This window comes from Gouania willdenowi, chromosome 3, assembly GCF_900634775.1.
Source record: "Gouania willdenowi chromosome 3, fGouWil2.1, whole genome shotgun sequence".
NCBI classification, from domain to species: Eukaryota; Metazoa; Chordata; class Actinopteri; order Blenniiformes; family Gobiesocidae; genus Gouania; species Gouania willdenowi.
Window position 1 is genome coordinate 14013560 of NC_041046.1, and position 16633 is coordinate 14030192.

At 38.1% G+C, this 16633-nt stretch overlaps 1 protein-coding gene across 1 annotated transcript in view; it reads left to right on the top strand.

Moving 5' to 3' along the window:
* Positions 1-290: 290 nt before the first annotated feature.
* Positions 291-16633, top strand: part of nkd1 (NKD inhibitor of WNT signaling pathway 1) — a 47328-nt gene continuing 30985 nt past the window's right edge. Inside the window, exons 1-3 of the mRNA XM_028442381.1 lie at positions 291-431; positions 544-576; positions 717-856. Of these exons, the coding sequence (XP_028298182.1) occupies positions 407-431; positions 544-576; positions 717-856 (198 nt within the window). The 5' untranslated portion in view covers positions 291-406. The remainder of the gene's footprint in view (positions 432-543; positions 577-716; positions 857-16633) is intronic.

A 16633-nucleotide genomic window follows, 5' to 3' on the forward strand; every position in this document is an offset into this window, starting at 1 on the left:
AAAAAAAATATATATATATATATATATATATATATATTAAAAAAACTGAAATACTTAAATTAGAAATATATTTGTTTTCAGCAGGAAAAAGTGGTTTGGGGATTTTGTTATTTATTTGCACACATACAGTATATGAATACATTCCTCACGCATTGGAAGCTCTGGTAATTATTTTTCTTTTTTTCTTTCTTTGTTGTTTCGTTGCCGCTCCCGTATGCTTTTATTGTGAAGACGCTGGGCGGAAGTGGGGCTGCGTATTTTGGGTAATGGTCCTGTGAGCTGAGATCAAAGTGTGGACTGTGTCCCGCTCTGAGCTCAGTCTCCTTCCCTGTCCGTGTGGATACCAACACACGCTATTGGATTATACACAGTGGATGGTTTATTAACTGCTCCTCGATGCCTAGAAATGGGTAAACTGCACTCGAAGCATGGTGAGCTTTTATTCCTTTTATTATAATGGAGGAAAAACACACAGATACAGCTGTAGTTGTTCTGCTTTGAGACTTTGGAGTAATGAGGATTTGTTTTTTTGTTTTCCCGTAGCCGCTATTTGTAAACCTAGGGAGAGTCCTGAAGGTAAGCTAAATGCAGTACTTTGGTTATTTCTCACTTTGCTCAGTCACAGTAAGGCAGCGCATCCCGTCGGCTGTGAGGGAAACTGTGTCCACTACAAACCTCAGAAAGATGGAGTTTAAGTGCGCGTTCCTGTGTTTCAGGTGATAGTTTTGTAGTCAATGCCTGCTTGGCCAGGAAAGGAATCGACGACTGGCTCGTAAAGCAGAAATACTACTGCTCTGGCTCCCGAGTGGAGCCTCGGGACTGTCACCACCACAATAACTGTGGGCTGGCTGCACGGGTGAGTGTTTGACCGCTCTCTCCACTGATTACACACACTACTAACCCTAACCCTGTCTGTGGCACTGCTTTTACCCTCTAACTTCACTATTATCACTCCACCACAGTTAGTCTTATATTTATTTATATTTTTTATTCCTCTCGCACATGCCTGTCAAGTTTTGGATTTGAAAATATTGTAAATGTTGTGGTGCCCGCTACGAGCCCCCCAACCAAGCTCCAGTATCCTTTATATTTTAATGCAAGTGTACAAGAAATCTATAATAGCCACTTTTCAACCACCTACTAATAATTGTAATAATTTACAATTATGTGATCAGAAGCTGGTCGGCCTACCTTTGTTGACATTGAAATGCTGTAAATATTCCTACTAGGGCTGGGCGATACGGACCAAAACTCATATCTCAATATATTTTCTCAAAATGGTGATATATGATATAAATCTTGATATTTCTGACCAGAAAGACAATTATAGGTTACATTTACTGACGCAAAATGTGACACAGTCTCATTTATTAACAAACAGCTGCACAATATGTGCTACGTTTCAGAATCAGAATCACAACAAAATGAAAAAATAGCACTTTTGTAAGGGACAGCATGTGTGAGTGAGTTCTGTAGTGTGGCTTGTTATGGGGAAGGTCTGGGTTAGGACACAGTCATTAATCCATTTAACTGTGCTTTACACGTTGTTCTGAGAAGTAAAAGCAGCAACTGCCAAAACAAGTATTTTGATACCAAATAAGCTATATATATATATATATATATATATATATATATATATATATGTGTGTGTGTGTGTGTAATATTGTCATTTTCTATATCGTCAAAATAGAAAACTCTATATATCTTGATATATCACCCAGCTCTAATTCCTAATTTATAAAACAGCCTAAATGAAAACATAAATGTGTATATGAAGCCCATGTGTTTATTTAATATACTTACAGTTCATATCCAAGTCAACACATTCCATATTTACTGTTAATTTCACGTTGCTTGTCTTTAAGTTAGACATTAACATTTTATTTTCATTATATATTTTCTTATAATTGGTTCTCTGGTATTTACTAATGACTGTTTAGACACATTTATTACAGACTTTACATCCTTTAACACTTTTTAAGGCAGTGTGTATTTGTGGCGCTTGTGATTGGCTGATTTTTCATGGTGATTTACGCCGTTCCTTCCCCCGTGGTAGACGCTATAATCTCAGTTACTAATCTTATAGAACGTGTAACTGTGTCCCATCCTGCTGCTCTTTAGGAAGGTAAACTCTCTGTTTCATTTTACAAGGTATTTACACCAGTTCTTTGTTTTTTTTGCCAGAACGTCTTCTTACATCCAATCATCTCACTTCTTAGTTGTTTCTGGGTTTGGTCCCGCTGTCGGCACTAATTTAATCTAATCTAATCTAATCTTGTGAGAACTGCCACCCAGGCCACTCAGGTGGCAGTTTTTCAGAGGCTAATGAGTACGTTAAGTTTAGAGAGGCAGAGGAATCTTTTTATTTATTTATCTTTTAATTATTAATACATTTTATTACAGGATATTTACAGGACCATACAAATACAGGACGATGGTGGGAAAAAGGGGCAAAATACTTTAGTTTCCAGGCCAAAACGGGACACTTGACAGATATGCTCTCGCAATCTACATTTCCTTAAATTGTTGCATGATGTGTTTATTCGTCTTGGCTCTACATTAATTCATTTCAAACCAAAGGTGAATCATTTCCAGTCTGCACACATCACACTGATGATCAGAGCTGTCAACAGTGTGTCTTACATGTCTTTTGAAACGTGTGCTTATGAAAGAGAAGCAAGAAAAATCTCATCAATCGAAAGGAGATCAAGTAAAATCAGACGCCTACCTACACCTCCAGTGTAAGAAAACACTGGAATCCTCCACACCAACACATGTACTCAGAGGGAATTAAAAACTAAAATGTAGTCACTATAGCTCATGCTGGATCAGTATTCCCTCCTTTCTTTACTCCTCTTTACAACTCTGATGAATCATTTTAATATTATTTGCTCTTGCCGGTCTCCTTTGTTCGTATAAGAACGAATTGATGTCAACCAGGGTTGGCCTTTCTTTTAATAGATCCAGTTATACACTGTCCTAAAAAGCACAAATCAAATAAATGATCCATTGTGTTCTTCAGTACCTGCTATCGTATTCAACAGTGTTAATATTAACACTAAAGTTGATCCCTGAAGGGAACAGCCAAAAGGAAAAGAAGAAGTAGTGACATTAAGATTTTAGTCGGCTAAATCTGTTACAGATATCGTCGACTAATATATAAAGCAACCTGATATTGGATGGTATTAATGTTTGTTAATACGCATGGACAGATTTAATGTGGTCAATACTAAAGATCACATGAGTTCCGATTAGATTTCGTCCCACGTGACGAAATTATGGTTTAGTTTTTATCAGCTGACTAAAATGTCAACCATGTGATTGTTTAGTTTGTCACAGTCAGTTATTGTCATTTAAAAAGAAATGTAGCCGGTGAATACTTTTAGTCATCAAAATAACACTGATATTCAGTTCGCCACAACATACTTTTTTTTAAAATCCAGCAGCTCCTCTGATCTTTTATGAAGGAAAAACACTCTTTAATAGCCCTTCCTCTTCGCTCCAGATTTACTATTTCTATAAAAGTTTTGACAAACAGGGACTCTGAAGATTTTGTGTTCTGATCACGATTTGCGTGCAGGCAAAAAACAAAACAAACAACAATAAAGAAACAAAGTGTGCAGGTTTCATGGCAGTTTATGGCTTTAGTTTGAGGAACTATTAGCATGTGAGCAGAAGACAAGCACAGGCATTGAGAAAGTGTAAAACAACAGAATGATCTGGTGATCGATGCCTCTATAGGGTCTAAACTCAAGTCCTTTTTTGGTTTTACCTTGTGGTTGTTTATTTGTTATGGTGCGTGGAGGAAGGGTTACTCTTGGTGGAGAGTAAAAGTATGAGTGTGGTGTCAGCTTGAGAAGTTAGCGCCTACATGCTGCTAATCTTTATATGGGTCCAAGATGTGCAGTAAAATTCCTGTTTAGGTAACCGGATCACACTACTAGCCTGCGTGTCATGCAGAAGATGTTTGTGAGCTATTGACTGTATGTGAAACTCTATCAGATCCTTGCTTCTTACCTCAATGCAGCTGCATTTGAAGATCTACCCTATATTTACACTTTTGAGTTGAGTGGGGTGCAAATGCTATGGGCAATTTAAGCATTTAAATCCACATTATTATGCAATTCAATTACCATAAATTATTACTACAAAAACAAACATAGCTCAACTTAGCCCTGCAGTTTGTTGTTTGTCCAGCAAAAGCAGAGTTCTGTGTTGGTTCACTGCTTTGGCCAAGAGAGGAGAGTACCCTTGCAAAGACTGGGATGATTGTGAACAAAGTTATTATTAATTATGCTGTTTTTAGCCGTGTTGGACGAGTTGTCTCGACGACGTCACATTTTTATCCTGTTCTCATTTATTTCAAATGTCAAGCAGTTAAGAGCAAGTTAAGTTTAGAAGTGTGAGTTGTGTATGCCCCTAAAAAAATAAAAAAAAAACTCTTCTCAGCTTAATCTGGATAATAGAGGTTGGGTGTCAGCAATAGGGTTTCCATACATTTGGAATTCTTTAATCTGATCATTTTCTAACTGTATTCTGTTTAAGAATAACGTAGGGCCTCCATGACCGCAGAAAATTTAATTTAAATTCTAAAACGGGATAAGCAGTCTGACTCTTTTTTTTTTCTTCCTTTCTTTATCTAAGCCCCAACATGACATGGAAATGCCTCAATATGCATGTTGTGTGATAATTACACACACTTACATGCTGTCTTTCACCGGAAAATGGATAATTGAATGTCTAAAAAGGCAGATGGACAAATATGTCAAATTCCGCTGATAATCCCGTTCCAAATCTCATGCTACGTGTTAAAGTTTGGGTAGTGATTGTGTTATCCTGTGATTGAAAATGCCTGCAGAGCTACATCTGAAGTGTTTTTTATTGTGTCGGGATTAACAAGCGGTTCAGATTATTATGAAGGCATTTCAATCCAAAAGCCACGGACAGAAATACAGTTTTAGTTGTTGGTGTATTAGTACAACTGGTGATGAGTTTACCTGGTGATATGTCACGGCAGAAGCATTACACCTCCAATCATGCATTTCTATGGTACTTTTCCTGTTGAATGGGTGGCTGAGGGTCTAGCAGTGTGGTTAATGTTGCTCTCGCTGTTTTGAATCTAACCTGAACCATCACTGTGGCATGTTGAGCAAATCCCTTAACCCCAACTGATCATGTTGTAGGTTGCTTTGGATAAAAAATGTCTGTTAAATTAATTTGTAAATTGAAAGGGTATAACACAGAAAAGTGTAAAACGATATTGAAATTGTATATCCTGCAACATCATTTTGGAAATTTTAAAACAAAAAACCGAAGGCCCTAATTATAGTGCTTCTCATGAAGACGCATTGTGTTGGAAAAATGCTTACTTCAGCAGTTGCTTCCCTTATACAGATTGGAAATAGACTGATGCTCAAGTATGCACGCAAAGATCCAGTCAGTGAAATATGTTTGAGGATATAATGGGGTGATGTGTTCAGGTGTTGTGTTGATTGCGGCAGAGGGGGCTGCAGCGAGCAGTTGAATAGTGCCGGCAGGTGGATCTGGATGTCTCAACACGTAAGATCCAGGTCGTGTGAGTCCTGGCACTTTCTCCTGAGTGTGCTGTGAGGCGTCTACTCTATACCCAGCCATAAATCTGATCTGAAATGTGCAGGTTGAAGGTTCTATCGCTGACAGACACTGACACCCCACAACTTAGGACTTAGTCACGTTTCTGATGTCTGCTTTATGGGGCACCGTCTTTCTGCATGCTTACACTTCAAAAATATACTGTTTAAATGGAAATAAACACAAGCTACCGCTATCTATTCTTAAAATGCCCCTCCCCCTGCATTGGTTCCCCCACTCTCCCGTCCTGTCCTCCATCTGTTGGTTGCATTTACCCCATGGCCTTGTGCTGGTTGTGGTTGATGAAGTGAAACCGCTTTTGAAGCGGGCCATGGAGGGAGGGAGGTGTCTGTAGTGTCACTAATGACTCCTCCCCCTCCTCTGTGAAAGCCCTTTCCTCATTTAGTATGAAATACCCCTCCCACATCCAGTCCTCCCATGCAGACACACTACATCCTCCTCAAGCTTCAATAGCTTTTTCTCTTAAACTAAGACGGTTGTTTCATAAACTATACCTACACAAAAACTAAAGGTATATTTAATGACAACTCAAAAGGTGCTCATAGTAAAACTCCTTTCCAATGACCTTCATTAGTAGTGAGGTTTTTGATTTCCTTTTTCCAAAGCTGAAAGGATTTTCTGGCTGTAGGCCTGAATCTTACAATGTGTTTCTTTAGCCTCCAAGTCTGGTGTAAGGATGTGGCAGGTTTGTGCCCCCTTCATTTTTGCTTTTTCTCTCCTTGTCGTTTCCACAAAGCCATGGTTCTTGTGTGGAAACTGAAAGCACCGTCCGAATGCGCACGCCTCCCTTCTTTTAGGTGTCTCTGTGCGTTTTCTTTTCCCACTGGCTGGCCTCTTGTGCATGTTGCTGTGTGACGTATGCTGCCCCCTCCCCAAAAAACCCCACCAGCTTTTACCCCCTCTGTGCTCCCAAGGGACCAAAGGCCTGTTATTGCTCTTTGAAGAAGCTGGGAGAAAAAGTTTGTAGCCACACTCTAAAGAGAAGAAAGGCCAATGGGAGGAGGGGTAGCACCTGGCCATAGAGGGCCAGATATTTTTTTTTCTCTTTATGTTCCCACGGGTACTTGCAGTGAATTTTAATTACAAGCGCTATCAAAAGATAAATTATAATACTTGATGTTTAGTCGGGTAAAGTAATTTAAAGGTTCTTGTAGAGTAGCCAGGAGGAGAAAAAACCCAGTTGACCTGCCGACATGGTGGCTGCTATTATGCTCACGTCAGACACAGGTAGTGACATTGGGCATTTAGCCATGTTGGTGGCTACACAGCGCACACTTCTCTAGCACATTTTTCTCTATGTTTTTCATTACTCTTTTATTCAGAATAAAAGTTAAATCCTCTTTAAAATGACTATGTAAACACTTTATTCCTAATGCAAATGTAATTCCAAATGAAACTTAAATCTGAATTAGGTGGCTGGTTTATTCCGATTCTAATTCAGAATTAAATAATTCTTCAATCATGTAAACAAGTTCACTTTAATTTAATTGCGGTCGTTCTGCTCATGTGTGACTTATCGCAATGACGCGTCTGTGACGACATAATCCAGGATGGACTATTAATTTAATAAGAACCTTAGAAGACATGGATATAAAGAAAAGAGTGGATGGACGTAGGCATAAACATGTGGACATTCACACAGACTCACTGACTTATTACGCACACAAGGACATGAGCAAACAGAACAGGTTTCATTGGTGCACGAAGCACCAGAGTTTTGCTAATGATGCGCGGATCAATATAAAGTAAATTTTTCACCCACTATTTCGGACATCTACAAATAATAAAGCCGAAAGTTGTTGCTTGCGGTCTTGAAACATGGCAGGAGAAACGCAGCAAAAACACTTGGTAAACAAGTAGCAACACTTTGGGTTTGATGATGAAGACCGAGAGCAAAAACACATCACGTGCAAGAAGTGTTTTGTTTTGTACAAAAGTGAGCATACTTGATTTTAGTGTTTGTTGTGTGTTTTATTCTGACAGTCGTGAATACGCCACGTTCCACCCCTGTCCCAATCAGAACCCTTCCCAACCCCTAGACCTAAAGCAGAATTAAGTAAAGCCGAATAAACCTGTTTTCCATGTAAACTTCAATTCGTAATTACTATTTCCATGTAAACATGAAGCAGATCAATTTAATTCCAAATTACTAATTCCAAATTAAAAAACATCATGTAACCCTGGCCAGTGTCCTCCCAGACTCAACCCCTGATAGATCCACTCTCTCCTTCTCACTGCTGTCACACAGTTGTACTGTATTTTAAGGTATGCAAAAAACTACTTGAAATGTTTAATAAATGTGCACATATTTGTTTATTGATAATAAATTAAACACATTTTATTAGGGTAAGCGGGTAAGAAAATGGATGGATGGATGGATTTTATTAGGGGTGTCACGATACAACCTTGCGTATTTGCCGATGGCGATATTGATCCGGTTATTAACGTGAATCATAGGTGCTTTTATTACTTATTTAGTTGTGTGGAATGTTAAAAAAGGCTTAACAGTCAGCAACATGAGAAAACTGACCCATTCATTATTAACCAATGGTTGCATACAGTTTAACCTTTAATAAAGGAATACTTATAAATTGAATAAAATTAATAAAAGGTCAAAAGAAGAAAATAACCTACATTTTATGTTAGATATATTTCCACCAAAGGTACTCTTAAATCTCTCATAAGGCAGCTCAAGGAGTTTCTTGTGTGTGACCAAAATTAACCAGATATTCTTCAGCTGTGGAAAGATCAGGCCTTTATAAATTCTGAGAAAAAAGTTAAGTGATGTTAATTCAACCACCATACGAATATAAGAACTGGTTTATTTTTATTCTATTTAAAAACCTGCCTCTTTTATCTTTTTTCTCACTAGTCTTTGGTTTCTATGGTAAATTCTACACTTTTTTTTTGAGGTACCAAGATACTTCCTCTTTGTTTTTCAACTATTACCATAGATGGTTTGAATTTTCTTAAAGCAATAATCACAGCAGGTGTAATCAGACCTCAAAGTCAAATTGTATTTGAGGTACTCCCATGCATGTGCAGACTGCCCATGCGTGTGCATGCAAGTGTGCAGAGCATTTGGAATCAGCTGTCCAGACGCTCTCCAGAGATCAAAGACTTTGAGGGGAATGTGCTCTAAATCTCAGGGGATTAGCTGTTCAGATTGTGCTTTGTTTCTGCAAATATGTTCATTTTGGCGCTCCCGATAGCTGTTGATCAAAGTGTCTCATTGGCTTTGGGCTTTTCTTCTGATTTTGAGGATGGCATTCATTTCCCTTCTCTGAAGAACAGACACATTTGTCGGATGCACTGGTTCCCAGGATTGTCCTTTGTTTTAAAACTGGACTGCACTGACTTGATAAAACTGCTTTTAGCAGGTGAGCTGTCTAAGTGTTTAAATACAGACTTTGTGCATGGATTGTACCAGAGCTCAGACTTTAATGCATTATTGCACTATGTTCACAGATGGGAGGGTGTTTTGTGAGCATCACTGCAAGTAAAACCCAAAGTAACTGTGGCCCCACATGTAATGGTTTTCGGTGGGAACTCAGCACTTATTTTAGTCACCCACTTAAAGGCTCTACTGAAGTAGTTTTTTGTTAGTGTTTAGACCCTGAATTATTTTCTGTTTATTTATTGGGTTCCTCTGATGGTTGTGCTGTGGTCCATGCAGTAATTGCAGAATAAATTGAATGTGCAATTAAAAAAATAAAAATAAAAAACTACATTAAACTGTGGCAGCACTCTGATAAGCATGCACATGCAATCAACCGTGCACAAGCACTCACAGGTGTAGTTGCCAGGTGTAGTTGCCATTTTTAATGTGTTTATTCTTTTTTTTAATCCCTTTATCGTTGCCTTCAAACTCCCCGTATGAGTCCCCTCTACTTGTTTGTTTTACAAACTGGATCTTGGGAAACATCGTTGATGGTCTCCACGGCTTCTGCAGACCCTGCTGGGTTATTTATCCTCCTTGTGTTTGCATGCTTTGGTGACCAGGGCCTAAGGCCACCTGAGGTGGAGGGAATGGAGGAAGTGGATTTAGGTAAACAGAGGGAGGGAGACCATTGTGCTTCTCACTGACAGAGGTTCCAGGACTCTTCAGCTTTTCCTGTGGCGCCAGGACTGGAGGAGGTCTGGATTGTCTGTTTGGGGATGTTTTTAGTGGAGAGAAAGCTAAACAGAAGACCAGCCTTGTTGAAAGGAAGGCTATCCACCCCTGGTGTGTTTATGCTCTACAGGTGCCACAACCCCAAAGAAGACCTCCCTCAGTAGGTTCTGAATAGAGCTGAGCAAACTGTGCTCTCCAAACAGACCAAGTGCTGTGTAAATCAAACCCACCACTTCCTCACTCTTACAAACCCAGCTAAGCTACAACAGTCATCATGGCATTGTTGTTCAGCCTTAATTCTTTAATGGATACTAGTCTATCTATCTTAGTTCACTGTTGCTTCTGCTAATAAGATTTATTCTGGTTTTCTTAGATATGTATTTATTAGAACTGCAGCTATTGATGTTTTGAGTATTACTATATATGATTCTATTGTATATAACAAGTGACCAGATAAAAACAAAAACTGTCAACAGTTAACCGGTTTATTTAAAGAATCATTTCAGCCGTTTAGCTGTGATTTATCAACCATTACTGGTGATTTTTGCATGTCTAATGCTGCCAGATTAAAACAGTCATAACCAACACAAACTAAAATGCTCAGAACGCTTTAAATTAAATTTCATTTTTAAAATCTTAATTGTGTCTTTGCAGCTTAAACCTTTCAGTGGTCCAGTGGTTGGGGACCACTGCACTGACCCTAATCCAAAAATCCTTTCATGTGAGCATCAGATATAAACGGGGCGAGAGGGGGAGGCGTGATGCCTTCAGATCAGTACTTTTCTGAAGCACTGAGATGAGGGATGTTAGTCTCTATTAATATTTCACTTCTTTGAGGAGGAAACTTTTGATGCGGGTGAGGTAATGTAACCAGTAATCTGGTGTGGAGAAGTGATTTGTGGCTGTGTATTAAAAACTGCACAAAAAAAAAAAACGTGTGTCCAGATGGGGAAAATGTGAGTATATAAACATTGCAGCTAGAAGACAAACGTTAATGAGCCAAACTTGTCTTGTGTGTTCATGTCAGTAATCTTTTATGTCTGGTAGAGGTATTGAACCCAGTGTTAATTTCGTTGACTAAATATTTTCGGCACAAATATGTTTTTGTGGACGAATTGGAAAACTAAACAAAAACTAAATAAGAAGTCATTGGTTGAGACTAAAACTGACTAAATTGATTGACCTTATCGTCAATGAATAAAGGACGAGACGAAAATAGACTGTGACAAAAATCCCATCAGAAGACTGGAGAGATGTAGCCTGGAATCAATCCTAATCTCCTTGAATGATTCATACAGGTGATTAGTTTTTATTTTATTTTTATTTATTTAGACTAATTTAGATACGATACATTGTAATACAGGAATGAACATACAACTACAAAGGAATAGGGAGACAACAAGAACAGAAAACAAATGAATAATAATCTAAATAATCATAGGTGATGGCTTAGGTGCCCATGTTGATATATTTCTTGAATGTTTTGTAAATGTTTATGGTCTTATTATTTGCAGTGGATTTAATTGTGTGAAAATACTGGGTTATTTTGTTTTTAAGGGTATGTTGATTTGGTTTATTTTGACTCCATTTGGCTTTGTGTATGTGGTATTTAGCGAGGAATACTATGGTTTGAATCAGAAGCGAGAGGACTTATTGTAGATAAGTTGCTGTAAGTGGATCTAGAGGTTTTTACTATAAGTGCAGTCGTAAAACAGGTGACTTGTTGTTTTCATCTCTTTTTGGCAGAATTCACAATTATAATTAATATCTAACTTAAATCTTTCCAAAGTTTTTTCGCTGGATATATATTGTGAAGAATTTTGAAGTTGACTTCTTTGATATTATTGAAGATGTAAAACCTCTCGCCGACCCACCATGCCTTGCCCCAGTTTATTTCCCCATGGAGTGAGTACCAGTGTGATGTTGCAACTGGTCTATTTGAGGGGATTAGTCTGGAAGCGCTCGTTTGAGTTCGGGTGGCTGAGCGGGGCGGGACAAAATACGCAGAGTAGCCAATCAAACAATGAGTGGATCTGGCATCAATAGTACGACAAGTGTAGTTTTTTTTCCCTAAACGGAGCCAGCAGACGAAAACAGCATGTAGTACGATACAGACTTACAGTTTTAAAGCCTCTTCTTGTTGTGGTTTCAACAATGTATCCAGGTCTTTTAAAACAGAGCAGAGCGCAGCTGCGATGGTCTTGTCCATGTCGGCCGCCATGTTTGTTTTGATACTGCTTTGAGCAGGGGAAATTACGTTTTTTTCTGTTCAACTCTCATTTGCTCGACCTGTCACGACCTAATCTTTTCACAGAGCTGATCCTTTTTCAATGCATGCGCGAAACGCTTCTACATCTGGTCGGCCTATTTTACGGCAGTTCGTGTACTATTTAAAAGCTTGAAACCTTGTTATTTAAAAATAATTAGAAATTTATGTTTTGAGTGAATTCCGATTTATTTTGGTTTTTGCCCTATTTTCTGTTTGGTTTTTGAGTTTATGATCTTTGACATATGTTTTGTATAAATTGAGTTACAAATTAATACTTATTGCACATTTTGTTTGCATTATTATGGGAGAAAGATACCATTTCAAACTTGACAGTCTGTTATTCAGTGCTGCTTTTGTATTGAAATAAAGACACAGTTGTGTTGAAATGAAGTTACTTTTGTGTTTTATATATTACATATACACACATAAATTACAGTAGGTTTAGTTTGTTTCCTATACCAGCGGTAAAAAATTGTCTTGTAAATCTGTTATTGATTTAGTTGACTAAAATTGCTTTTTAAACAAATCAGATGACTAAATGTTGACTAAAACTAAAAATATTTTTAGTCAAAAGACTAAGACTAAAACTAAATTAAAACGTATTGTCAAAATTAACACTAATTGAACTTGAACCAGAGTCTACATTAGAAGCTTTCTGGCATGTGCAATCTTTACAAACCCAATTTCAACTTGGCATGTAGATGGGACTAAACTCCATGCCTATAATTTCCTTCCGTAAAGCTGGGGTTTGTAGAACGGTGAGGCGCTGCCCCCTCCTCTCCTGAACAACAACCCTTGCGTGCACGCACACACTATGGGACTGTTTGCGACTGTTTTCTCCATAGAGACTAGTAACAAATGTAGGGACATTATCTTGTGTTATTGGAGAGTTTTCTGATATTTTAGAGATATGAAAGCATGTATCACTCACTGCTTTGAGGACGGTTAGAGGGTCAGAGTAACAGCTGCTACTCAAACACAAGCAATCGATCTCAGCCAATCAGAGCAGACACACTCCGTCCACACTGCAGATGAATTGGGTCTGTTCTTTCCACTTTAGATCATTTTTTATAAGCTATTTATTCCGTCTGTTCTCACTCTCTCTCTCTGACTCGGACTGCGCTGACTGAAAGCAGATAGCTCGCAGTTCGCTGCACACACCGACTCCGTGTTCCTCCTGAACACGTTTGTGCCTTTATTCTGTGTCTTTTCCACCTCGGTTTTCCTTTTTCCTCTTGATTTGTTGTGTAACCGCTGAGCTAAAAGCCACGTGAGAGACTTCAGCTTGAATATAAAGGCATGGGACTGTCCCTACTCTCAGCTCGGGAACGCGCATCAACCTTTGACGAGCAGCTCGAGCAGCCAATAGTAATACTTAAAACAGCTCATACGATTGCAGCTTTAAGGGCAGGAAGAGAGTAAAAGGTGTGTCGTGACTTAGGGGTGTCAGCCAAGGGGCCTAAAAGTCTGCAATGTCTTTCCTGATAGTGTCCATCTAACACACCTTTTCTCGCGAGCTACTTTTTACCACTGACAGCTCTTCACGATCTACTGTGTTGGGGGGGTTGTAATTTTCAATAATTAGATTGTAATATCTACACTATTACAATTATTAAAGAATTATTATTGAATATTTGTATAATGTTAAGGTGAGGTATTTATTTGTTCACGTATTTCAAACACAAGGCAATTCAATGTGATTTACATGATTAAAAAGTCCATCAGAAAACATTCAACAGTTTTAAAATTAATAAGAACATTAAAATCAGTAATAAAATTAAAAAAAACTCAGTCATGCACAGTAGAGAAAAACAGTTCCTTTAACTTGGATTTAAAAATGTTTTAAAGAGCTGACTTCAGCTCTGCTGCAGTTTCTTCCATTTCTTTGTATTTAAATACAAAAATAATATTGTAACAGTAACACTTAAAAACTGAGTTTGAAAAAAAAAAAAAAATATATATATATATATATATGTGTGTATAAAATACAATAATCCGATATAGCCGGTCAGATTGGTGTAAAGCCTGATGGTAATATTTGCTTCAGTTGTGACTTTCTTTTGTGTGCTCTTTGACAACATGTAAGCCTGTGATATACACTTGACTACATGTGGGACATGGTGATTTTTTACAATGATTGTAAAAATTGCAAAGCTGTGTGCAAATCAAGAGGATTAGTTTAGTCTTTAGTGATTGCCCCTATTGCAACTTTGCAATTTAAGGGCCTGATTTATTAAAGGTTGGTTGAAAGGGTTAGGAAGCCTGAATGTGTTAGTTATTGCATACAAAACTTATCAGTCGCTCAGTATTGTAGCTAATGTTTAACATATAGTTTGAGTTCCTATAATCTATTTTCAATAGCCCTCGGCTGAATCTTTTGTTTTGTTCCTGTTTGCATGTGCAGGGCTGAACATCAAAGGCTTTACTGCTTGATCTGTGAGAATGCTTTGACTCTCTTATCACAGACATAAAAGTTGCATTGTAAAACAGGACATGGAATTTCCTGTGAACAGAGTTACACAGATGACTTTTTTAAAAGCATTTGTTTGGGTCTTATTTAGGTTTACTCTGGAGAAAATTCAACAAACTACCTTGATAGATGATACCAAATAAACCAACCTGATAGTTGATTCCTAAAGACTTCTAGCATTGCCTTGTTCGGTTGTAAAAAAGCTTTAACATCGGCTTGCTGTTTGTTGGTTTCTAGGTGTCTTGTAAAAGGTGGTGCCATTCACTCCTTCCATCTATAAACAAGATGTCTCAGATCAGCGCCATGTGACTAATCTTAAATCTTTATCTGATGTGTGAAAGCTGATCTCCTTTGAAGTTCCAGTCAGAGGCAGAGCGGTGCTTCACTACCACACATCAACACCTCTACATCTTGGCTCCATATCAGGGCCTTCTTTTACTGACATGTGGGGCTTTAAATGAGGCTGTTACAGGTTTCAGCAGCTACCGCAGCTGAGAGTTTGGACCCCAGTCTAAAATTGTAGCATCAATATGCTGATTACTTTACTTCAGATTTTGGAAACGTTTTGGCTTGAGGGTCTAATTTAGTTTTTTAATGAGTTTTAGAACAGACTAGGGCTGGACGATATGGACCAAAACTCGTATCTCAATATTTTTTTCTCAAAATGGCGATATATGATATTATAGGTGCAGTCCACAACTCTCAGATCCCTCCATCTCCGCTGCTCTCATGCCCTGCCTCAAAACTTTCCAAAGTCCCTTCTCAGAGGAGCTAACAAGCTAATGTTAGTCTGACAGCAAGATAGTAATATAACATGCTCTGTTTTTGCATTTTACTGCAACGCTTCTCTCTCTTTCAATGTGCACACACCTCAGCAGCAGCAACAACAACACAGTGTCACTTACAGCAGTCACACGGAGGCTGCTGCGCGCACACTAACAACATATGCACTACAGAGTTCTAGTGTAACAATTACAAATCAAACAGAATGTAAATCAAGCAGCAGTAATTACCTTCAAGCGGAAAAGTTGCTAATTCCATCTTCCACTCCTCCAGACCACACACTGTAAAAAAGTCGGCGCTCCTGCCCCGGGAAAGGGCGAGAACTGTGAGCAGTCCATCAAACACAATCCTGGCTCTGATTGGTTCTTTTTGCTCGGTCGCACTGCATTCTGGCAATCTGCAAAAGGCTGCAGGAGCAGCAGGGGGAACTCAATGAGCCTGTTTTTTTTTTCACACAAACTACTAGTTTGATGTAAAGCTGTCCGTACATAGTGGCAGCTTTAGCAAATATGACAAAAAGTCGTTTTTATAAGAGTTGCAAACTGCACCTTTAATCTTGATATTTTTAACTCAAAGTCTTAAAAGAAACAATTCTGAGTTATTTTTGCTGATGAAAAATGCCACACAGGCACATTTATTAACAAACAGCTGCACAATATGTGCCGCTTCATTGTTTTTCTCCTCTAAGGGACAGCACGTGTGAGTGAGTTCTGTAGTGTGGTTAGTTTAGGTTAAGGTCTGGGCTAGGACGCACTCATTAATACATCTAACTGTGTTTTTATTGCTGTTCTGAGAAGTAAAAACTGTAAAGGACACTGTTACTCCTAAAACAAGTATTTTAATACAAAAAATATATATCTCAGAAATAAAAACCTGTATGATGTGATTTGTACTCTGTGATTGTATGAATACAAACAAGTTAGAAAAATATAGATATATCTCAATATAGGCGATATTGTCATTTTCTATATCCCCAAAATAGAAAACTCCATATATCTTGAATCACGATTTATTGCCCAGCACTAGACCAGACTCCCAGAACATTAAGTAGAAACTTTTAAACTAATTTCTCTCTAGTTGAAGCTGGATTTTTAACTATATTACTAATACATGTCAAGTTTTTCTATTTGGCTTACTGTATATACAACTGAATTATACACACCAATGTTTTACTTCAGAACTAGAAAACTCAATGTATTAGTTTTGAATTGCTTTCTTGGTCTGGTGTCATCTTTGAGGGAATCATGAAATTAAGATTTCAACCTTACAGTGGTGACTTCCAGGCTAATGCAGAAAGCAGATCATTATTTTATGGAAGTAGATGATGAATGGATGCTCATTGTATTACAGTGTGTTTTCACCATAA